General features: G+C 43.7%; 1 protein-coding gene across 1 annotated transcript in view; it reads right to left on the reverse strand.

The window, feature by feature from the left end:
• Tbc1d9 (TBC1 domain family member 9) overlaps window positions 1-25,154 on the reverse strand; it is a 110,913-nt gene extending 85,759 nt beyond the window's left edge. The window contains exon 1 of the mRNA XM_021660249.2: window positions 24,252-25,154. Coding sequence (XP_021515924.1) covers window positions 24,252-24,381 — 130 coding nt within the window. The 5' untranslated portion in view covers window positions 24,382-25,154. The remainder of the gene's footprint in view (window positions 1-24,251) is intronic.
• Between the last annotated feature and the right edge of the window lie 390 nt (window positions 25,155-25,544).

Below are 25,544 nucleotides of genomic sequence, written 5' to 3' on the forward strand. Positions count from 1 at the left end.
CTAATAGTGGGCGGAGCTCTCCCACCTCAATGAGTAATCAAGCAAATGGTCCATGAACACAGCCCAATGCTAACCCGATGAAGGCAATTCCTCAGTTAAGGAATCCTCTTTCCAGATGTGTGAAGCTGACAGCCAAAGCTAGTTGTGACATGGACTGCATAATAGATGAGGAAAGTATGTTTTAAGATTATGTTCTGAATGTTAGGAGGTGGTCACCGCACCAGAAAGGGATGGAGGAAGCATATGTAAGAGTTTCTGTCCAGGAGGCATGGGATTCCATCACTTCATACAATAGTACATGTATGGAGAGGACACATTGGTGGGCATGGAAAATACACTCTACCTCTGTTGTTTTTGATGACATAAATAGGGAAGATGGAAGAAACACATGCACACAACAGCTACTGAAACAGCCAGATACTGAGTCAATACAAGAGGCAGAGACCTGAGTTAGCTCACCTGGTCCATCTTGCCATGTGACCATCTTCAGCCCTATTTTTCTATAGTAAGAAGCCTTCACCAAATGGGAGACTCGTGTTCTTCCACCACTTAGCCTCCAGAACCATGGCCCAAACAAACCTCTAAGTCAGCGTCACATTACTACCTTGAAATGGGTGAGACATTAACTCTTGTGAGAAAGCTTACCGTGGATCACAGAAATTACAATTCAAGGCCGGCAGACCCTACTACTTTTAATCTCTGTTTGGGGTACCAGGTGGCAGTGGTAGGAGGCACATGACAGAGCAAATTGCTTATCTCATTGTCAGGGGGAAAATTTCCCAGAATCCCTTGCAATAAATAGCACATACCACTGACACAAGACTTTCCACTAAGGCTTTGCCTTTTGGAGGTTCCATCATCTCCCAAGAGTGCTAGGACCCTAGGACTAAACCTTCAGTAACTGGCTTTTCAGGGACACTTGTCCAAACACTGAACCTGTACTTTTTATAAATTATCTATTATCATGCAACAGGAAATACACTAAGCCAGCTGGGTAGTTTGGTTAGGCTGTCTCAAACCCTGGTTTAGCTACCAAGGCTATAAAGAATTGTCTAGTAGATGCCATCTCCCTTTCTACCTCTTCCTGAGCCCCCAGGTATAGGTACCTATGATTTTGGAATGTGAAATACAAGTAGATTGCACTTCATGCTAACTTCTGTGAGGGATTCTCTGGGGAGGGCTCATGTTGTTAGTGGTCTTACAGCAGGAACATCTTACTTGATGGTGTCTCGACCTATTCTCCAGTGCAATGGATGCCTATTCTGGTAACCACCCAACATCCCATTTCTCCTGACTCATAGTCTTGTTGGTAGGAACTGCCTGTATCTACCTAGATCTTTGCCAGCCTGCTATGGGACCCAATGCCTACATTCTAGCTTTATTCTCTCAGGTTGAGTCTCCTATCATCAGGCCAGAAGTTATCACCTCCCATATTCTAAAGTTCCTACAAGGCCAGGGGCCTGTTTGCCTATCTTTAGGAATAATGATCAATGCTCAAGTTATAGTGACAGGAACTTCTGGAAAGTGACATACAGAAGGTAGGAAGGAACATTCTGAGAAGCTCCAGTGACCACTGTCACTTTCCCAGTCTATTTGCATTCTGGAAAAATGGAGGGGAACACCTGTGGACTGAGAAACATGGGAGTGAGGCTCTGCATCCTGCTTGAGTTCCCTTCCTCTTTTCATTGACACTGTAAGTGACCAGATGAAAGACCACAGACATGCTCCTTCCACTTGAGCTTGGGTCAGAGGTCTGCTTACTCTGGATAACTCATTTACTGTTCCATCTTCTGTCTGTCAACAAATACTGAGTGACATGCTATGCTACTGAATGGGTCTGAGTCACTGTTGGTCCTCAGAACCCTTTGGTTTAGTAAGGAGTAGCTCATCGGGAAACCCATAGTACCTTTCCACCCTAACAAAACCCCAGAAGCGCTTCTATTCTAGGCTTCCCTTTTCACCTTTCAGCAGTTACCAAAGCATCTTTTCCTGCTCTGAGGGTACATTCTGCTTTTCATTTTACTCTGAAAGGATTTCCATAACCATTTGATCTGAAACTGTTGCTCTTGTCCCCTCACAAACATGCCTCTGGCTGTCCTCTCTTCTTCCCTCTTCAGAACCGGATTCTACCCACAATTCTCCTCAATGTTCATTATGTGGTATCTCATTACTATTTGGAGTTTATAATCTCTTACTCACTCTTTCTCACTTATCTCTCCCTCTCTGAAGACTTTCAACCTCCTTGCTAGGAGCTGAACTTAACCTTTTTTCCAGCTGTTCAGTTGCAGCATAGTTGGTAAATCATCACAGTGCTTCCCAGCGACAAAGGCCTCACTGTGTCTGCAAGTTATTACATCTTCCATTTTAAACTCCAATCATTTCTAGCAATTACCTCTGCGTGCTATGCACTCTTAATGAATAAAAGGAATGTCCCTCTCCCACAGCTTATCAACATTCTGCCCTCACCTTGGATTATCTTCTGCCATTGTCTCTGAGTTTAAAAGAACACAGTATCCCCAAAAGGACTGACATATTTTATTTTATTATTTCCCAGTCTTGGTCATAGCTTCCTTCCAAAGTGGTTTGACTCTTAGAATTACCTTAATAAGAAAACCTGGTATGCCGGTGCCATAAAAAAACAGTTTAAAAAGCAAAGTGCTATTTCTCCATTATTGAGATGGTAATACTTTTCAAATAAATTTAAAATATTTAAGGTCACAAAAGCCAAACATGTGGTAGTCTCTTTGTGAATGGGGCCAAACAGGCTGCATTAATTCAAGGTCTCTAATTTCTCAGGTCAGATGGCCACTCTTAGTCGCTCTCCTAATATCCAGAGCCTCACAATGACTCAGAAAAAGAAACTGGCTCAGCATGGTCTGTTAGCATTTTAGAAAGATCTTGCCTGGTGCTGGCACCCTAGAGCTGTACTACAGATACAAAGACAGTCCTCCCCAGCCTCAGAGCGCTGAGCAGTTTGTCCCCATCTTCCAGTGGCGGCCTCATCAGCAACAGGCAAGACAACCTCAGTTTTCAAAACTCTCTTATGGTTGGGATGGCATGGCGGCAAGTGCTTGCTGTAACTGGTCATGCTGTGTTCAGAAGGATGCTGGTGCTCAGTTTGCTTTCTTCATCCTATTCAGTACAGAACTTCAGCCTACGGGATTGTACTTCCACACTTCAGTAAACCAAACAGACCTAGAAATCCCCCAGACATTCTAAAGATTCTGGAGCCTGTCATGTTGACAGCATTAATCATCGCCAGGATGACATTAATCATTCATGGGGTGGTCATTCTGATGCACTAGAATAAACCTGTATTAAGGGTACTTTATTATTAATAATAAAATCATGATAAAAATATTTTAAAACTAAAAATCATAGAGAGGGCTGGGGACATGACTCACTGTGTTCAGGTCCTCAGCAGCACATCAAAGCCAGGCATGGTAGCAGACATTTGTGTTTCCAGAGCTGAAGGTGTGTTGACCCTGCAGGCTTACTGACCAGCAAGTCTAGCCAGAATGACAAGCTCACAGTTCAGAGAGTGACCCTGTCTCAAGAACTAACGTGGAGGGCTTGGCAGATGACTCAGCGAGTAAGAGTGCTTGCTGCAAAAGGAGAAGGCACTGAGTCCCAAGCTCACACTCAGAAAGCTAGGTATGGCTGCGGAGTCTGTAACTGTAGGGTGACTGGGGCTGAGACAGGAGGGTCACTGGGGTCATCAGTCTAGCTCCAAGTTCACTGAGAGAGCCTGTCTCAAATGGAATATGGCAGAGAGCGACAGAGCAGAGCAGCGTCTTCCGTTTGCCTCTATGTGTGCGCACATGAGCATGCACATCCACACATACAAATGCATAATCACCGCATACAGTCTCATACAAATACATGAAAGTGTTGAAGGTGTAAAACAATAGAAGAAAAACACACTGACGTCAACCTCTGAGAGTCGCACACACTCAACAAGCATGCACACACCATATACAACACAAACACCCTAAACAAACAGTTCACTGGGAGATCTTGTGACTGTGTGTCAGGACCTAGTATATGAAACTGGCTCCTAGTGACTTGCTATAACTAGGTTAAAGGGACATGAGCATCTCCAGTCACTTTTAGTCCCTGAGAGCTCAGGCTTTTTAGCTCCTGGGTTGAACTCACCTTTGCTCGTCCCTTGCATCACTGCCCATAGCTGGAGGTAGGGTAGGGCAGGCAGTATTCTTCACTCAAATCCATGCCTGAGAACAGCCTGAAGCTGCCTATGATGGCTGGGCCTTTAGACAGTCCGTGATGACATCATCTCAATTTGGAACAAGAAATCTCTCCACGGGGCACATATTTCGAAACCCCTCTCATGAAGCCTCGATAAAACCCAAGAGGCTGCTTCCGGTATCTAACATCTGCACAGAGTCTTGCTGAATTGAGTCTCTCCAGCACAGAAGATGCACATAATTTTGGATCCTCAGTGAATACATGTGATAAGCATCCAACATTTGTCTGTCAATGGATGAATGAGTACATAAATTGGTGAGTGATGAATTGGTCAAAATGCAAAATTAGCTCCTTTTAAAGTAACTAACGATGATGGCTTCTGTCTGAGGACTTGGACTGTTTGTCTCCAATACCACACTTGAGTTGCACTGAAGCAAGATTACCTTTTTCTAATTAAATTCTTTCTCCATAGAAAATGCTTTTTAAGATCTCCTGTCTAAGCTAGGCATGGTGGTACACACCAATAGCCCCGGCACATGGGGAGGCTGAGCACTAAGATGGAGAATTCAAGGACAGCCTGGGACAGAAGGCTAGACCTTGTCACAGTAAAAAAAAATTAAATTAAATTAAGTTAAAAACAACTTAAAAGAGGGGAAGGGGTTTCAGTATTTGTCTCAGTAACAAAGCGCTAGCCTAGCCCACAAAAGCCTCTGGGTCTTAATCCTCAGCAAGAAATTGATAAAAGGAACAACAAATCAAGTACCCACTACCATGAAGCTAGCAGGAATGAATACTGTAAACGCTGTTCTAGAAAGGCAGTGTGCACAATAGAGTGAGAGCTGCACACTTCACACACTCCTTAGACTCTGCTCAACAGCACCAGGAATGTGGGCCACAGTCCAAGAGAATGAAGAAACACCTTTTCCCCTCGTCCAAGCCATGTATAGGGAAGCATTTAAACCTTAAATAAAGGGAGAGCAATAACAATTAACTTCTAATAGGTATTTGAGAAAATATAGAAATGTATTTCCTATTATGCAAATTACATGGAATGTAAAAACATTGTTGATTGTTTTGGGGTATATGGAAGACCTTTCTGGAAGAAATTTAGTTTCATTTCTATCCTTAATTCTTCCTGGTTGGGGATTTTATTTACTGTGTAAACTTCATCACCATGGCTGCATAATTGCCACTAATGATTTAATCTCTCTCAGCTGACATTTAAGATTTCACCTAACAGCAGAATAAAGCCAATTCACTGGACCTTAGAATGCAAAGTTCTCCAGAAGACAATGTGGGAAGAGGTGTTCTAGCTAATGTGGCTGAGAGACAGTCTCCTCACCAGGCTGAACTCTCCTTCCTCTTGATTTTCAAAATAGAATAAAAAATAGTGATGTAATAGCGCTGCCTCCCTCTGCAGAATTCCTCTTGCACTCTGCTTTCACTTGCATCTGAGCAGGCACTCTGGGTTACTATGACAGGTTTACCAAACAGAGACTTTGCTGAGGTCTCCATGAGCCCAAGACTAGAAGTATTACCCGCATATGGATTACAGCTAATTAGGCAGGACAAAAGCTTAACCCGAGTGTTACTCAGTCTTCTATCTCTATGACCAAACACCTGGAAAATCAGCTTATAAGGAGGAAGGATTCATTTCGGGTCAGGGCTGTAGACGTTTCAGTCTCTGCTCAGCCTGGTTGCCTGACTCGAGCTGACATAGCCCACCATGGTGGGGAATGTGGGGAGATGGAAACACTCCCTTCATAGAGGCAGTGAAGGAGATGAAGGCAGAGGGGGAGAGACAGAGGGAGGAGAAGAAGAAAGGGAGAGAGAGGGAGAGAGAAGAGAGAAAAGAGAGAGAGGGAGAGAGTACATGAGTACCTGTACCAGATCCCAATATGATTCAAGAGATGCCTCCAATGACCTAACTTCCTTCCACCAGGCCCTACTTCTTTCTTTACTGATCTTTAGTAACACATTAATCATGCATGTATGTAATGTACTGTGGTCATATTTACCCTGTTTCTTGGTCATGTCTCTTGCCTTCACCCACTGATCCTCTTCCCAAATAATCCTCCTGCTTTCATTTCTGTCATTTTGTTGTTGTTTTGATTTTGACTTTTGGTCTCTGAGTGTGGACCAATGATCTTAATTTGAATTACCTACTAATTGGAGAGAAGAGTTTTCACAGGAACATGGTAGGTCCTGCTTCTTTAAAGGCTCCATGACATTCCAGTAGCACCACAGGCTGGCAAGGAAGCCTTTGGTACATAGGCATTTGGGCCTTACCCCTGTTATTTCTCTCTCCCTGAACTTCACAGAGCTTTAGCCCGTGTCTTACTCTTACTCGAGGCACTGAAAAGCTTTTTTCTGATACAATTGCTAAGCCCTGCAACCATCCTGAGTAGCTTTTTCTCACTGTCTACCCTGACAACTGAGGCCTTTACTACATAGAGCCTGCTGTGTGTAGATGGGGACTCGAAATCAAAGGCACCTGACCGAGCAAAAGTCATCCCACATTCAAGCAGGACAATGGGGCATCATTTAAAACTTCCAGAGGCAGCCAGACCAGTGAGGAATGTGGTGGCAGTGTCTAGTGAGACATCAAGAAATGTAAATAGCACCATGGAATTGTCATTTTACATATGCAGGGCTGGAAGCTGGGAAACTGAGCCACTCCACCCCTCTGAGCACTGAAGGCATTCAGAACACTACCTGAAGCGGGGTCAGGTAGCAGTGAAATCTACCACATAGAGCCTCTTAGGCATCTGCACTGCCTGGTGGCACAATTGAGCAAGGACGCCTTTCTGTAAGCCCAGAAAGCCAGATTGCTCAGGCTGCAATCACCAGACTGCTGTCCCCTGAGGCAACGCCAGCAGAAAAGATAACTTTAGCAGAACCCTGATAAGCACATGAATAATGTATATGATGTAATGGGCTCTGAGTTATTAAAGGGAAATGGGGTTTTGGTGGGTAGATTAGACCTTAATGTTTGCAGCTGACTTCCAGGACACAAGTCTCCGTGGGCAGTTGCCAGTCCCTGTCGAAGACCTGTCACAGGCTTTCTTTGGAAAGAACGCTGAACACCAACAGCTATCTTTGCACTGCTGCAGGCATGTTTGTATTGGATGATACAGCATCCCTGAATAGTAAGACATTGAGGTATTTCAGCCTCCTGCAAAACTTTTGAAAAATCAGGACACCATTCTCAATCAGGGCACTTCCTGCAGGTTCACTCCTGTTCTTCCAGTCCTAAATAAAGCCTGTGCTGCTCCCATTAAGGCCTTACTTAATTAGCTAAAATAAAATCAGGATTTAATGCTGTGCCATCACTTATCTACACTGGTTAAAACCTCATCCAACCAGCTCTGTAAATTATGATCACCACCTGCATCACAGTGTCACTGTGCCTCTGCTAGTGTGAATGACAGCCACCTCCATTGGGCATAGACTCCCCTACTCACCCAGGTCTTAATCAGCTCTCATTATCCCCCTACTGATGGAGTTACATGTCAATTTTCACTCATCACCTCATACTCCTAGAGAGACTGAAAGCACTGTTCATAATGGAAAAACATACTTCTGTAATCAAAAACTATAAATATGCCTATGGTAGGATAATTAAAGCTCACGTGGTTATTCAAACTATCTGGAGAAAGAAGCTTTGCTGTGCAATTAAAAACTATTTAATATTTTAGAAAACTGACCTTTACAATGCATCTCTCTCCTCTCCTCCCCTTCTCCCCTTGTTCTCCTTCAAACAATTATTTGATTTTTAAATGCCAGGAGTTAATAATACCCCGGAAGTAATCCTTCCTTTACTTATCTGCTGGCAAGGTCAAACCTACCCGGGAAAAACAAGTCTTTCCAGAAAAATCTCTATGAGAGATATTTTCTGGAGAGGACGGAACTAAACTGCTGCCTATTAATTTCAGAAAGTACTGTATGACAGGAAACCAAGCAACATTAAGTCCTTACTGCCCGTATCTACACACTCATTTCCCTAAAGCCATATCGTCCTGCCTGTGTCTATAGGTGAGACCAAGGGCTCCAGATAACAGCTGGTGGCTTTCTCTCCACTTCCTGCCTTAACCAGGTGCTCAGAGTCTAGAGGAACACAGTATGTTGAGGAGCACAGGATGACATGTGCCTTCTGTCTGGTTCTACGTGTGACCTATAAATGATGCTTTGTACTTTCTACAAAGACAAATGCAATAGTCACTCTGCCTTATGGAGATTAAAGGTCAGGCCATTTCTCACCCAGAACAGTTATGGTAAGCAATGCTTTTCTGTCTCCTTTCCCCTCCTTTCTGCCCTCTCCTTCCTTCTGAACCCAAGGAGAATCTGCCAGTGATGAGCAAGGTCCTTCATTTGCACACTGATCCATGCTGTCACAGAGCTGATGGCTATGTGGTTGAATTCCAAGATTGTTGATTCTTGTTTTGTGGACTATGGAAGATGTGGAATATGGAAGAGAGAATATTGAAGGATGTGGAAGCAGAAGATGCTATAAGAAAGAAGCTTGTGTGAGAACACAGGATTCTGACAGCATTTCCAAGATGACTGGTGCTTTTGCTCCAAAGATGTTTCCAGGTCCTTTCAAAGATGAGTGTCCTCTAAGAGAGTGTACACTCTCCTAAGCTTTTTATTTTCTGACTGTGTGTGTGAGTGCACGTGCAAGCTCTACAGGAAGGCACATATGTGGCTGGATGCATGTGCCTGTGTGCACCCAGAGGCCAGAGGAAAATATTCTCTTTCACTCTGTGTAAGGACTGTGGGTCCTCTAAAAGGATGATCCAGTTCATCAGAGTAAAAAATACTCCCCCGCCCCAAAGGGCTTTGTAATATTCAGTGCTCAAAATACTGTAATGAAAGTTGATCACAGGCATATGAACAGTAAAGACCTACATGTGGCCTTTACAAGCATGTAAACAGACCCCAGCTAAAACACGGGACTGTGTACAGTTCCTGTGATACACTAAATGACTGCACAAGTGAGGGTGCCAGATGTGTTCTTTGTTGGTCACACAGAGGTTTTTTAAAACTTACTTTAAATTGTGTGTGCATACATGTGTGTGCATGTGTGTTGTGTGTGCATGTCAGTGTGTATATGCTCATGTGTGCAGATGCTCTTGGATGCCAGAAAAGGATATTGGATCCTTTGGAGATGAAGTTACCGGAGTTTGTGAGCCACGTGATGAGCCAGGAGCTGAACTTGAGTCTACGAAGCATAGCAAGAGTTCTTGACTACTGAGCCGCCTCTCCAGAACCTTTAACTGGAGTCTTTGCTGACATTAAGAAAGGGAAATGGATCACAAGCCATGATGAATATGTCCATGAAGCGTGCAAACCAAGGTCCTGAAATGTGGAGGTGTCCTGGAGCTTTCATGAGGGCAAACACCCACTCTGCAACTACAATGATCATGACCAGGTTATAGGGCTCTGAACAATGGACCATGGATTTATTGCTATGTAAAAAACAAAACTGCATGACACCCTATGGAGATGCCACAGGATTTGCTGTCAAGTGGGCTGAGGAAAGAGAAGAAACTGGGTTTAGCCAGGGGAGTAAGGAGGGAAAGAAGGCCAGCGAAAAACGAATGGCCTAAGGGCTGGTCAAAGGTAAAGGCCAGAGGTGGGGGTGTGTCTTTCTAAGATGACAGGTTATATGGGAGCCTTACTTGAGAAGCTGGAGGTAGTCTGGCCGCAAGCACAGGTTCACGAGAGTGGTTAGCCATTCTTTCTCCAGAGGACTGATCTCCAAAAACTTTAAATAGGGAATGTGGGCTTTAACCACAGCTGCCCCATCTAGCTACAGAAGGCTCAGACGTGTAAGGCATGGCCGCCTCTGGCCAGTGACAACAGGGGAAGGCACAGCCTCACATAACCTGTCTCCTAAGTAGCATACTTAAGGCTTCCTTTCTGAGGCTTGACCTGACTTAGCTCCCTGCCTGGAATTCTCAGGCCCCCTTCCCTACTCCTCTTTCCTTTTCTCCCTGTTTAGTCTCTTCCCTTCTAATCTTGGTCAAAACTAAGCATAAATCCAACTAGTGTTTGCTACTAGAAGGGTCTCCTCGGAAAAGAGATGTACTTTCTTTGAGTATTTAGCTTCCTTAGTGGTCACAGGAGGAGTGCCAAAACTATTGGTTGTTAAAAAATGAAATTAGTGGATCTATGGAAAGGTCTCAACAGAAGGCCTGAAGCACAGAACTTATATAAATGCTATATCCACCTCTGTTAAGCTTCTTGCATGGTAACTGTTAACTTTAGTTAAAAAATAATAATGCAATCATATACCAATGAAAAAAAATAGTGACAGTAGCTTCAAACAACTTAGACTTGAAGATTTAGTGTAGATGCTTCTATAAATAGTGTCCTACATTTTTCATTGTAGGAACTGACAGGTCAATGTGTTAAAATAGAGAGTGTGAGACAGAAGTGGACTCACATTTTCCCCTTATATTTTAGTAACAGAGTCTGCATGTAAGTGCACTAAGTTCCCTCGATTGTTTTTATTAAGATTACCTAAATTAGTAGAGATTCAAATGCTTTTTCCAGTTATTGAAATTCATGCAGTTTCTTTTAGGAGGAAGTGATAAGGCCAGTTGCGGTAATACTTTCCTGCAATTCTAGTTCTCAGAGGGCTGAGGTGAAGATCAAAGGTGAAGGGCCAAGTGAGAGGCAACAGTGGGGAAAGGTGCTGGCCACACGCCTGGCAACCTGCGTTCACACATGTGCGCACCCATTACATGTATCAAACCCAATAAAAATGGGACAAAAGAGTTATAGAACAAGCCTGGGATTAAGTTTTAATGTCACTAATCTCACAGATCAACAGAATTCAGTTTTCTTGTCTGAATTGTAAATGGAGATTAATCCTTCATGCTGCGCTTGACCTTCAGTCAAGCAAACACCTGCCTGGTGAGTAGCAGAATAATGAGACCGAGAAAGCAAGTGAGTTCCGGTTTACATTTCCCAGACTGGCTTCACTCCAAGGACTGTTCACCTGACTATGCTCCTTGCTTCCAAATCAAAATCAGAAGGGTCGATTTTCCCCAAATAGAAGTTTCTCATCAAAGGCTGCAGTGGAGGTTTAAGACAGCCTTGTGGCTCTGAGAATTAAAGCGGCTTCAAACAAATGGGGTCACGCAGGACAGAGGCAAAGAGACATAAAACAACTGAAAGCTGTCTTCAAAGGCAATGTGGTCTCCAAGCTTGCTGGGAAAGAGGACACAGAGAAAAGCAAAGAGAAAGGGGGCAGAACAAGTCACGGTCCCAGCAAAAGATTAATCTAACAATGGCTTTGAAGTCGGCCAGCCTTTCTGCAAATTTACTACAATATTAAATTAACTCAGCTTGCTGTAAATCAGTGTTAGCTCTTCCTCCATAATAAGAAGTACATGTACAAATAGACTACCACTGTGGGCTAGCCTCGACCTCATTGTAATATTAAGGATTGTGCCACAGTTGGAGGATGCACCATCATTAATGAGGCACACCATGCATGAGGAACTAGGACAGAGAGGACAGGGCTCATAGCCACATGCAAAGACATTGAAAAACCAAGCCCTTGCCTACCTGGGAAACTGTTGTCTGTCTTTCTCTCATTTGCATCAACCTGGGACTCTCCCCAGATGCTGACACCTGTGTGCTTTAACACAACAAGAGCTCTTGTTCCTGTGATCTGTGCCTCTGACTCAACTGACTAAGAAAGAGGAACCCACCATACCACTACCAGAGCTGCTGGATGGATCCCATTGCTCAGAAATCCAGCACCTAAGCTCACCAAAAATATGTGTAAATAACCTAAGGTAAAACTGAAATGCCACTTAAAACAAACTCTACCTCTAGCTACAATAGAAAGTGATTGGGCTGTCCTCTGAGCTCTGCAGAACACATACCCAGCAGAGATTGGGTGGAGGGCAAGGGAGGAGAGACACATGACACTGATGACAGGGAAAAGGAGATGAACAACTTCCAGAGTCCCCTGTTTCAGCTATTGGGGAGGTCTGAAAATCTTGATTCTGCTAACTATACAATGAGAGAAACGTGGAGGGGAGTGCTGGAGATGTGACTCAGTGGTTAAAAGCATTGACTACTCTTCCAGAGGACCCAGGTTTGATTCCTAGCACCCACGTGGAGGCTCACAAACATCCATAACTCTAGTTCCAAGGGATCTGACTCCCTCTTCTTGACTCTGAGGGCCCCAGACATACAGGTAGTATGCAGACATACATGCAGGAAAAGCACATATAAAATAAACAGTGAGAAAAAAATATTGATGTTGATTTGAGCTCCTCTGTCTCCCACCCAGTCCTCCCCCATCCCTGTTCATCAGTGTCAGAATCATTTGTGTGAAAAGGAGGAAGGAAAGAAAATAGGTGAGAAATGGAAGAAGAGGCACGCACATAGAAGGCAGAGGGGAGACTAGGGAAGGAGGGAAAGGAAGGGAATAAGTTAAGTAGAAATAATGAAGTTGTTGGTTCAAATTCTCTTCTCTGCAAAGCCTATACATCTGATGTCACTGTACCATTACCTTAATGATACACAGAGAGCCATTTACTTTAGTAGGATGCTTTAAGACCCCTCATCTGCCTCCCCCCACCTCCCTCCCACACTGCAGAGCTCTTCAGTCACTCACACACAGCAATTATTCCTCAGTATCTACCTGAGACCACAGGCCAGGGGAGGAAGACAACGGGCAGACAGCCATAAGGCTCTTTTTACAGATTTATTACTACACTTAATACATATTAGTGGGTTTTGCTGCAGCCCATATGTATATATGCTACACTTTGGATGGACCCATTTTCCCAACCATTCTTTCCATACTTCCTCTACCTCCGATCTTCCCTTGCCATCCTTAGCTGTCCCTCTACTACTTCCAGGTCATCTTCTCTTTGTTAGTATTAACCGTTCTGACTTCCACACGTGATGGATGAGAGAAAACCCGAAGTACTTGTCTTTCCGTATCTGAATTATTTTGTTTAACATAACAACCTACAACTAGATTCACTTTCCTGCAAATGACAAGAACTCATTCTTCTCTATACACGCTCTGTTGTGTCTGTACCATGTTTTCTTTATTCATTCATCTGCCGATGGGCGCGGAGGATGACTCTACTGCTTGGCTATTTTGAGTAGGTCCACAGTAAGCTTAGGCGGGCAGATCTCTGCTGTACCCTGACTTCATTGCTTGCAAGCACACGCAGCTGTGCGCATACAGCCTCATCACACAGACAGGGAGGCTTTCTACCCTTCCTAATAATGTCCGGGAGACTCCTCGAAGCAGATGCTAAGAGGCTAGTTAGCTGCATGGCAGACAAACAAACAAGCAAGCGGAACCTAAACTCATGCAGGAAGAGAAACTTAGCAAAGCACATTGGCCACAGCAGGGGCAACATGTTGTCTGCTTCATAAACAAAGTGTGGCCAAAAGACAGAGTGGAAAGCTATGCCAAGATGAACATATGAATGAAGGCAGTGGGAGAGAGACTGGAAGGCGGCAGGAAACAAACTGCGCATGCTCAGACCAGTCTGCAGAAAAAGACTGCAGGGCCTTCCTTCCCCGGGCTTCATGTTACAGACAGAGCTTGCGCCAGAAAGACTGCTAGGGGAATGTGGGAGCAGGTACGACGTATGTGTACTATAAAGGACTAGACACCTCCTGGCACAGAATTTTGAGGTTTTCCCTCAGCTCACCTGTTCTCAGGAGTGCCTTCACTTTATTAATAACTGTTTTTTATTTCTGACCGTGTGTCTGCGGTCCAATTTTTTGCCAAGAATCTATCTCCCTCAGCAGGGACTCAGATCTGCTCCTGTAGCAGAGCCCAGAGGCGCAGACAACCGTGAGCCATCTTGGGTGTTTCTGCTTTGTCTCCAGCACATCCTGTGCTCAGCGCCACTGTGATGCCTGGCCTTCAGCTTCTAAGCTCTGGCGGGAGCCTTCAGCTCAGGGTGGTACCCACCACTGCTGGGAGAATAAACCGCCCAGCTCCACATCCCTGATGTGTATATAGTTTCCAACAGACATGAGTGGGAATCCCGACCTTTTTAGAGTGGGTCCTGTCTGAACCAACCAGCCTAGACAGTGCATGCAGTGTTACAGGGCTGGATGTCTGTCACACTCTGGGATTCCTCATATATCCGCAGGGAAGCGTCTAGCTGCTTGTTTCTTGCTCGTTTTCTTAGGTTACTTTGCAAGCACTTACGTGATGTCAAAAATCCTGTCAAATCCTCTAGACATTTGTCCACACTGACTCTTTGAGAGGAAAGTCTTAAGGCAGATTTACATGGGTGACCATGAGAACAGAGGGAGGAAAGGAGAGCTGCTTGAAGCAAAGACTGCTTCTTGCTAGTAGCACTCACTCATTATAAAATTTTTATGAGCCAAGTGTCACATAGTCATGGACTATTTCATACAGAAGTTATGAAATCATTATCTTCAATCAGGAGCTAAAACAAAATTTAACATGTGATATACACATGTATAAATGTATATATATGCATATGTGTGTATATAATGTACAAACACTGTATGAATATCTGCATGTTTAAGAAAAAAAAATCAGTGAGTTGCTATGTTCCTGAAAGTGGCAACTTTGATAACACTTAAGTTGTAAGATGAAAGCATTTATTTAGTATCTAAATCAATCCAGGCTTTAAAGACAGGTGCTGCTGCTTCTCCCCCAGCCCTGGGACATCTTTGATTGACAGTTTATCACAGGAAGAATTTCCCATCATCTGGTGCCAACAGTGGCATTCCCAGGTAGGCCGGTGAATACTCTGCCTGGCTCTGTCTGGGATGAAGCCATCTTATACAGCAACAACCAACAAGAAAGCCACCAGTCTTGATTATAACAAAACAAACAAACAAACAAACAAACAAGCAAATACCAAAACAGAAAAACAATGCTAAAGAAAATAATCTAAAAGCAAGTAGAGAATACATGACATAGGGACAACAAAGTGACAAATTCCGAGGAACTGTCTGCCTGCTTTTCAAAAGAAACAATCAACTCAAGACAATGAACAATATCTAAACCGTAATAAAAGTCTGCATGAAAGCGAAATCCCACCAGCTCCCAGAGAGAGGAAAGGGCACCTTTGGGGAAACAGAAGATGATTCTAGAATAAAGACCAAAGACAGAAGAACATTAAGCAAACAACAAAAAACATAAATGTGGTAAATATAACTGAATACTCCTAAAGTTATCACTAATGAGCTAGAGGTGTATCAGTGGCTAAGACCACCAGCTGCTCTTCCAGAGCACTTGGTGGTCAGAGCAGTACTCACTTGGTGGCTCACACCCATCCAGGGGCTCCAATGTCCTTTTCTGACCTGTGGGCACCAGGCCATATGTACTGCACCAACACACATGTAGACAAATTCATTCACATAAAATAAATCTAAGATAATTTTTAGTAACAGTAATGATATACTCTTGGGATGAAAATATACTAAGAAATTTAAATGCGTTATAACAATTTGAGGATTAGGGACAAAGGAGTTAAAGTATTCTAGGATATTTATTATAAAAAAAGGATTAAAAGAAGAAAAGGATCAATATGCCTATTAAGCTGGATGCAGTGGTCCAGACCTATAATTCCAGCACTCAGGCTGAGTAGAAGGATCTCCAGTTAAAAAACCTCAGTAAAAAGTTAAAATCAGGGCCACTGAGATGACTCAGTAGATAAAAGCACTTGCCATACAAGCCTGGCAACCCGAGTTCACTCTCCAGATGCGACGTGGTAGAGAAAGAACTGACATCCAGAATTGTTCTCTGAGCTATACACATGCACTATGTCACGTATTCACACCCCCCAACACAGATACACACATACACACACACACACACACCACACCACACCACACCACACAAACACACCACATTACACACACAGTTCAGGGGGTGGTTCTCACACTCACAATGATAATAATAAAATTTAGAAAGAATCTGTTAAAGTTAGAAAACAAAACAAAATAAATATAACTGACAATATATATTGCTAAGTCAAAAATTCTTCTGTAATTTCCCTTTGTTTTGCCACTAAAGGAATGCTGGAAAACATTCAAAAGTTTTAGCTAAAAGAGCCTTTAGCAAACATAACATTGAAAAAGAATAGCTCTCACATCCCACCACAGGGCAGGGAAGATAAATAAAAAGAGCAGAACAGGTAGAACAAACCAAGAAGCATTTAGTGTAATGGAATGTTTATGCTTCACCATGCACGTGTTATTGATAAGAGCCCAAAAACACGAGATGATGAAAGTTAAAGCAGCAGTTTGCTGTTGACTCCATAGTCCCTGGAGTCCGGAGGCTGGAGCAGGTCAGCCTGGACTTCACAGTGAATTCAGCCCAGCCAGGGCTCCAGAGCAGAATCTCATGACCTGAATTCGAGGCCCACGGCCCAAAGGAGAGCCTGTAACTGCAAGGCTTCTGCAGGGTGAGCTGGACAGTCTCCCTGAGACACTCAAGGGCCGGTCAGCCCGCAGTGAGCAGCAGAGCAAAATCAGAAACAAAGAAGAGAGAGGAAACCAACTCCCAACAAGCAACTCTCTGACCTCCATCACACACAGAGGCACATGCATGCGCTCGCACACACATAAGTGATGATCATCATAATAATAACAATAAATTAAATTTTAAAATAGTAAAATTTCAAAAGAACATAACTGCTGGTCAAAGAAATCCTTGTAACTATAATAACGAATAGTTAAGCAAGTCAAGACAAAGGTGAGTTTTTCAAGGTGAAGAATCCAGTTTCCTAGGGACATGCTGCAGTTGTTAAGTATATAAGTGCATCTGCTAACAGCACCTCAAGGCACACAAAATAAAGGTTGAGGGAAAAAAAATAGTCCAAACTCTAACTATGATGAATACTCATACAAACTCCCTGTAATTACAGAATTTGATTTTTTAATTAATTAATTAATTTTGTTTTTTCAAGACAGAGTTTCTCTGTGTAGCCCTGGTTGTCCTGAAAATCACTCTGTAGACCAGGCTGGCCTCAAGTTCACGGAGATCCATCTGCCTCTGCTTTTTGAGTGCTGGGATTAAAAGCCTGCACTGCCACACCCAGCTGGATTCCAGTTTTTATTTTTTAAAGATTTATTTATTATGTACACCATGTTCTGTCTGCATGTACACCTGCACACCAGCAGAGGGCATCAGATCTCACTATAGATGGTTGTGAGCCACCATGTGGTTGCTGGGAATTAAACTCAGGACCTCTAGAAGAGCAGCCAGTGCTCTTAACCTCTGAGCCGTCTCTCTAGCCCTGGATTCCAGTTTTAAAAGGAGTTAAGCTATGAAATACTTGATCACCTAGGCCTGACCAAATGAGAACAAGGAGCTGCTTGCTCAGTAGCTGTAGATTTCCTGCTCTTTTCAAGCACAGTATGCTAATGCAGAAGGCAAGCCCACCATCAGGGATGGCATGGGGGGGGAGGGGCTAGTTCCCTGTGAAGCACTAGGATCACATTACATAAGACCACCAACCCAGCTTCATTAAGAGAAAGCCCAGGGTGTCTGAAAATAAGGAACTATACATCTAAGTAACTTGAGACTTTACAACATGAAAATAGAAAAAAAAAAAAAAACATTTTGAATGAACTACTAACATACTGACAATAAGAATGTAGCTGTGGAATGCAGGCATGTACAATTGCTGTGCCATTCATAGCTGTTTGAGAATTACAAAAACACACACACCTACGAATACTTAAGTTTTGACAAAGAAGCCAAAACCATACAATGGAAAAAAGACAGCATCTTCAACAAATGGTGCTGGTCTAACCGGATGTCTACATGTAGAAAAATGCAAATAGATCCATATTTATCACCCTGCACCAAACTAAAGTCCAAGTGGATCAAAGACCTCAACATAAAACCAGATACACTAAATCTGTTAGAAGAAAAAGTGGGGAAGAGCCTTGAACTCAATGGCACAGGAGACAACTTCCTGAACAGAACACCAACAGCACAGGCTCTAAGAGCAACAATCAATAAATGGGACCTCATGAAATCGAAAAGCTTCTGTAAAGCAAAGGACACTGTCATCAGAACAAAACAACAGCCTACAGATTGGGAAAGGATCTTCACCAACCCTATATCTGACAGAGGGCTAATATCCAGAATATATAACGAACTCAAGAAGTTAAAAAGCAACAAGTAATCCAATTAAAAAATGGGGTACAGAGCTAAACAGAGAATTCTCAATAGAGGAATATATAATGTCAGAGAAACACTTAAAGAAAAGTTCAATGTCCTTAGTCATCAGGGAAATGCAAATCAAAATGACCTTACACCCATCAGAATGGCTAAAATCAAAAACTCAAGTGACAGTATATGCTGGAGAGAATGTGGAGAGGGGAACCATTCTCCATTGCTGGTAGGAATGTAAACTTGTACAACCACTTTGGAAATCAATCTGGCGCTTTCTCAGAAAATTTGGAACAGGGCTACCTCAAGATCCAGCTATACCCCTCCTAGGCATATATCCAAACTATACTCAAGTACACAATAAGGACATTTGCTTAACCATGTTCATAGCAACTTTATTCATAATAGCAAGTACCTAGAAACAACCCAGATGTCCCTCAACTGAGGAATGGACACAGAAATTGTGGTACATTTACACAATGGAATACTACTCAGCAATTAAAAATAAGGAAATCATGAAATTTGCAGGTATGATGATCTAGAAAAGATCATCCTGAGTGAGGTATCTCAGAAACAGAAAGACACAAATGGTTTATACTCACTTATTAGACATATAATATAGGATAAACACACTAGGTGTACACTAAAATCTGTACACCTAAAGAAGCTAAATGAGAAGGAGGACCTGGGGTAAGAGGATCAATCTTCACTTAGAAAGACAAAGGGGAAGGACATTGGAAGGAGAAAACAAGAAACAGGACAGGAACCTACCACTGAGGGCCTCTGAAAGACTCTATCCAGCAGGGTATTAAAGCAGATGCTAAGACTCATAGCCAAACTTTGGGCAGAGTGTAGGGAATCTATGAAAGAAGGGGAAGACAGAAAGACCTAGAGGAGACAGGAGCTCCACAAGGAGAGCAACAGAACCAAAAAATCTGGGCACAGGGGCCTTTTGAGAGACTGAAACTCCAACCCAGGACCATGCATGGAGATAACCTAGAACCCCTGCTCAGATGTAGCCCATGGCAACTCAGTATACAAGTGGGTACCCTAGTAAGGGGAACAGGGACTGTCTGTGACATGAACTCAGTGGCTGGCTCTTTGATCATCAACCCCTGTGGGGGAAACAGCCTTACCAGGCCACAGAGGAAGATAATGCAGCCAGTCCTGATAAGACTAGATAGGCTAAGGTCAGATGGAAGAGGAGGAGGACCTCCTCTATCAGTGGACTTAGAGAGGGGCATAGGAGAAGATGAGGGATAGAGGGTGAGATTGGGAGGGGGCCTACTGCTGGGATACAAAGTGAATAAACTGTAATTAATATAAATAAGAAAAATAAAACTTAAAAAATGATTAAACTAAGAAAAAAAAGAATTAACAAAACTGAAAAAGTAAAACCTTCACTATTATCAGATACTGTGATTATGTGTATTGGAACCACAAAAGATTGTTCAGATAAAGTACAAGTCTTTTAAGCTGACAACTTCTGGATATAAAGTCATACAACTATTTGACTATTTCTAGGTCCAAACAAAAGACAAAGTAAGTTTTTTGAAAGACATGATATCCAGCAGAATTAAAAATATTTCCTACCTAGGAATAAATTTAGTGAGATAGCAAAACTTCTACACACACACACAAAAAAAAACAAAAACCTGCTTTATTCAGAGAAAAGCGTGTGTTACCAGGCCAGCAGGCAACCTCAAGTGTTTTTTACTGTTGCTTTCCAAATGTATTTTTTGAGGCAGGGTCTCTCACTGAAGCTGGACCTTAGCTATTGTCTAGACTGGCTCTTGGTCTCAGGGATCCTTCTCAGTCTTGGGATTAAGATGAGTAGTTCCTCCTCAAGATCTTTACATGGGTGTTGGGAGAGCCAAATTCAGGTCCTCGGGCTTGCACAGTAAGCAATTTGCCTACCAAGCCCTCTCCAGGCTAGTCAGAGAAATCTTACTGAATCTAAAGAAAGAATAGTAATTTCATGGTTTGGAAGACTTGAAATAATAAAGACATTTTTCCTTGAGAGGTAGATGCAATATAAACTTCAAAATCTCAATAGTTATAGTCTTTGTTGCTGCTTTTGTTTTCTTGGGTAAAACTTAAACTGATTCTAAAATATTGTGGAACATCAAGGACTGTGAAAGTCAATGACTGGGCAATAAATTCCTAATGAACAAAGAACAAGATATGAGGATGAGTTCTACTTGATCTACTGACTGGAAACTCTTATAAAAGCACAGTGTGGTTTAGAAGAAATTTTACTAGCAGACAAGGCCACATTCATTTAGGCTCTTGCTTCAAAATAAAAGCAGATCCATCGAGCAGTGAGGATACAATGAAGTTTTTGCCAAATTATGCCAGATTAAATATGTGTATACACACACACACGCACGCACACACACACACAGTTCTTAAGTAAAACATAGCTTCCACGTTATATGATTTGCAAAAATTAAATTCTAGTGAATATTAGACATAAACACAGATGATTGTCTTTTTATTTTCTAGGAGGAAAAGACTAAGTTACTGGCCTCAGTATAAAAGAAAAGGAATCTATAAAGGAGTTGGATGTTAAAATGAAAAACTTGCTCTCATTAAGGAACTGAAAAAGTAAAAAAGGAAATGAAGTTTCTGTCACACACAAACAACTGCCTCATCTCGAGAACTTTTAAAAACTCCTATATGTCACTAAGAAAAGGACAAAACAACTCAGTCAAAAATGGCTAAATATTTGAGCAGCCATGTCACAAAGCATTTCAAAATGTGAGAAAGTTAGCAACTTCATAAGTTAGAAAATAAGCTAACTGAGACAGTCGGTATTATTACAAAGAGCAAGAACGTGGAACAGCTACAAGATGCACACCCATAAGACCCCAATGAGCCACCAAGGTTTTACTAACAATATAACAGATGTCAGTGTACAAATCAATGGTTTTTACACAGTACAGAAAGCCAATAACCAGAGCCACAAGCTCTGTTTGTTTTCTGTTTTTGACAGTCTATGTAGCCTAGGCTGAACCTATGTAACCAAGAATAATTTTAAGTGTGTTTTAAAGATCTTATTGTTTTTATTTTTGAGCACGTGTCTTTGTTGAGTCTATGCCGTATGTGTTTGGGTGGCTGGAAGACCAAATGGGGCAACAGATCCCCTAGATCTGGAATTACAGGCAGTTGTAAGTCATACAACATGGGTGCTCCTTTCACTGTGTGGGTCCAGGGCAGGTTCTCAGCTTGGCCATAAACAGCATTACCCATGGAGCCATCTCACTGCCTGACCCTGAACTCCTCCTCATCTCTTTTGTCTACACTTCTGATGTGCTGGGATTAGACAGTCCACTATATGGTGCTGCCGATCAAACCCAGGGCTTTGTGCCTGCTAGGCAAGATGCTGAGCAGCGGACCACATGCCCAACCCTCACTTCTTACCAGTCACCATGAGGATCAGCCGTGGAATGTTCCTGGGTAGCTCTAGTCGGACAGGTTTTCCTTTTATCTCAATATTCATTGTACAAAAGTCCTAAGATCTTCCAGAAAGTCTCCCACCCTGACACCCACCAAAGACTCTCTTCCTGTCTTCACATGCCCATCCTTTTTTCCTCAGGCCTCAGGTAAGTGCTGCTTAGTAAGGGACTTCTTCCTTTTCCCCACTGCTACCCTGGCTCTAGTGGCCAAGACTACCTAACAGCGTATATATTTCTCTCTTTATGAAGCCTAGGCTGGCCATTTTCAGTCCCCCAGCAACCCCTGAGTTTCCATTCCATCCCTGGGAATCTGACGTCAAGAGGCCACATCACTAGGCCTACCTGTCCAGTTGGCTTCTGTTGGGCTCCACTGGGTTGTTTTTCCCAAGAACGACAGAAGCTGGATGGACAGGCATGCCCACCCTTCTTGATGTGATCCCCATTTCCGGCAGGATGGACCACCTCCTCCCTGGCTCCAGCATTCATTTCTCTGGTGAAATCACTGCTTTGTGTCTATGATACTAACAGCCTGCCTTGCTTTGCTTTCACTGACTGAGATAACCAACTCAGCCTCTGTCTTCTAAGTGTTCAGTAAACACTCCTCACTCCATGGAAGCTGGCCTCTGCCTTTTGGCTGGGGCCCTCCACACTGGTAACGTCAAATGGATTTATGTAGCTGTTTTATCATCTGTCTTCTACTAGGCTGCAAGCATCATGACATTGGCACTTCTGATGTTGCCAATAAACACTTGCTAATGACTTATCAATTTAATGAATGAATCCCACATTATGACATTCGAGACATAGTACAACTGCTTCCAAGACATTCCTGATACATTTGAGAGAATACCAATTTATCCGACCAGGCATTTTACCACCATTGGTTGGAAACAGCTTTTATTGGCAGGAATGTTTGTGCTCTCCAAGATAAAGTCAATTGTTCCAGAAACGGCATCTGCAAAAGCAGTTGGGTTCTCAACTTAAAAAGATAGAATTTTATCCTCAGAGACTAAGTCATCAGTGACAGATTCTAAGTGGGTAAGATGAGATATACCAATGGACTCCCAACTGCAATTCTAAAGATCGGAATACAATAAATTAAAAAAAAAAAAAAAAAGACACCCCACCCCTGCCTAATTTTTCATCCCTAGTGCAAATGGCTGGGAAATACGGATTCTCAGCACACGATCCAGAAAGTCGGATTCAACAGGAAGCCATCTGTCAACATGGAGTTTACCGACATATGTTGTCTTAGGTTTAAAGGAAGGTGACCTAGCTACATCCCCAAATTACAATGTAAATAATACATTAAAATTCCTAGTTCAAGACCCTCTACAAAGTGAACAGGAGCATTGCAAGACCAGTTCTCTAGTCACAATTTTCTCAACAAGATCTGCAACTCTACAGATTTTCTGTATCACAGTTTAAAAAAAAAAAATCAGGTTACCCATGGCTTGCAGCAGCCAGATATTTAATAGACAAGAATGCTAGCATGTGCTCTACTGGAAAACACCTGAATTTTAATGTGGAGAAAACCAGTTTATAAACATCAGTCATACACCTCAACAAGAACTTTCATCTCACAGCAATTTACCTAATACCCACACTCTGCGAAATCCAAAGTCTCAACTGTCCATCCCATTTCTGAAGTCTCTTTCCTAGTCAGCCATCTATTTCTTTCACTAACTTTGGCTGCTATAAACAGTCTAGTAACAAAAAGGAAAGCATACTCCCCCTATGTCACCTCCCCTTATGCAAACCTGCTAATACAGTAAGATCTTCCTAATACAGAAATATCCGGGTTATCAGAGATCGCTAATTATCTTGATAACACCTTGTTGAAGAAGTTTGAGAAATAACTGAACTAGTTAGAACTCAGTTATAGGGTTAATTCTTTCTACCACCAGAACCAGATAACTTGCTTTGTTTTATGTCTTTCTTATTCCATGCAACAAAAGAATTCCATTTCCCTTATTCATCCTCATAGGTCATATGAATATAGGAAGTGACCACATCAGCTTCTTAACAGATTGCTTCCCCGATAACAAAAAGGTGCCTTAACTTTTGATTGCACATAGAGACAGCTGAGGCCAAGCTAACTGCCGTTCAGAAATACGTTAAAGGGTGAGGGTTTGCAATACGGCACTCAATTCTTAATGGTAATGCTCCATTTACTCATTGCTTTGCTCATCTTAACTCACTCATGGGTCACCCAGGACCCCATCGCCCTACAGGGTCAGGAAATCGACTTCTCTCTCCTCTCTGCGGGGGATGGGGGTGGGAGGGAAGAGGAGGAATCACAACTCCAGATGACTTCCAGGCACCCAGGCTGAGCTGGCTGTCCAGCTCCGGAGACAGGGCGGCATCCTGGGTGTCGGCAGCCAGGGGCCCGGGTGGAGCCTCCCGCAGTGCCCGGTTCTTACCCGCCAATCCGCCGCCGCCGCCCCCGTCGCCCCCGTGGCCCTTCCTCCGTTGCAGGATGAAGTAGGGGTTGGCCCGCTCGGTGATCCACAGCGCGTTGGCCAGCAGCACCTCCTCGGGATTCACCCACATGGTCCCGGTGGCCGCGGGCAGTCGCACAAAGGGGCCCGCACACTGGCGCGCACTCCCGGGCACACGCTCTCTCGCCCGGGCGTGGGTGCGGCGGCCGCGACGGCCTTCAGCAGGCTGCGGCCCGCGGCTCCCGGCCCGCGACAAAGACCCAGCGAGCAGTCGGGAATGACGACGGGGATGGGGACAGAGCAAGTAGCATCCTCCCCGCGGCGCCGCACTCGCCAGGCGCGCAGCCTCGCAGCCCGGCCCGGCCCACAGCGGTGCGAGCAAGCGGCAGGGCTCGGTCGCGAGGCGCGGCCGCGTTCAAGGACGAGCTGTGCGGGAACCGGGGCCCCCAGGCCGCCGTGCTCTCCAGCTGCCGAGCCCGAGATCACCGCTCGTGGATACCGCGAGCACGGGCAGCAAGCTGGAAGGACGCTCCGGACGCTGCGAGTGAATGACGACAGCCCAGCTCACTCGTCGCGAGCCCTGGTGACCTCCGGTGGCTCCGCGCGAGCCAGGTGGGGACCGTGTGCGGAGCGCAGGGCCCCACGCCCATCCCAGCGGGGAAGACGCTGTCCGCTCGCAGAGCCTGCGTGTAGCGTGTGTGTGTGTGTGTGTGTGTGTGTGTGTGTGTGTGTGTGTGTTCCAGGCTGACGCTCGGCGGGACAGCGCCACCCCTGCCCCGGAAATCTATGCTCCCAGGTTCCAGACCTGGCACTAAAGACCAGAGCCCAAGGTGGAAGCAGCCAATGGTTGGTATTGTTTTTGTTTCCTGCATCCCAGGATCAAGTCACGCGCTAAACTTGTCACCGCCGATGGCTCCTCCCCCTCCATTCCATTGTAATTAAAGTGGCCCAGCTAAATGCATTACATCACTTTTTTTCTTGACCTATAGGGCGTGAGCTATAGCGAAGTTGGAAGCGGCCCAAAAGCTTAGACCAACTAATTCTCGACACAGCTGTTCCTATATCAGGCATTAGGCGCTTTGAAGAGGACTAGTATGGCAGAATTCAGAGGTTTATTCAAACTAAATGGATGAATACTTTTTTTTTCAAAGAAAATTAAATCAGAGACACACAGATCAGTTATTCTTAACAGTTTGTCTTTCCCTGCATGCATGGAATTTCTTGTGGTCTCAGCTCGTCCACCTGCATAATCTGATTCAACTAAATGCATTCACC

Source organism: Meriones unguiculatus, chromosome 10 (assembly GCF_030254825.1).
Source record: "Meriones unguiculatus strain TT.TT164.6M chromosome 10, Bangor_MerUng_6.1, whole genome shotgun sequence".
Classification (NCBI taxonomy): Eukaryota; Metazoa; Chordata; class Mammalia; order Rodentia; family Muridae; genus Meriones; species Meriones unguiculatus.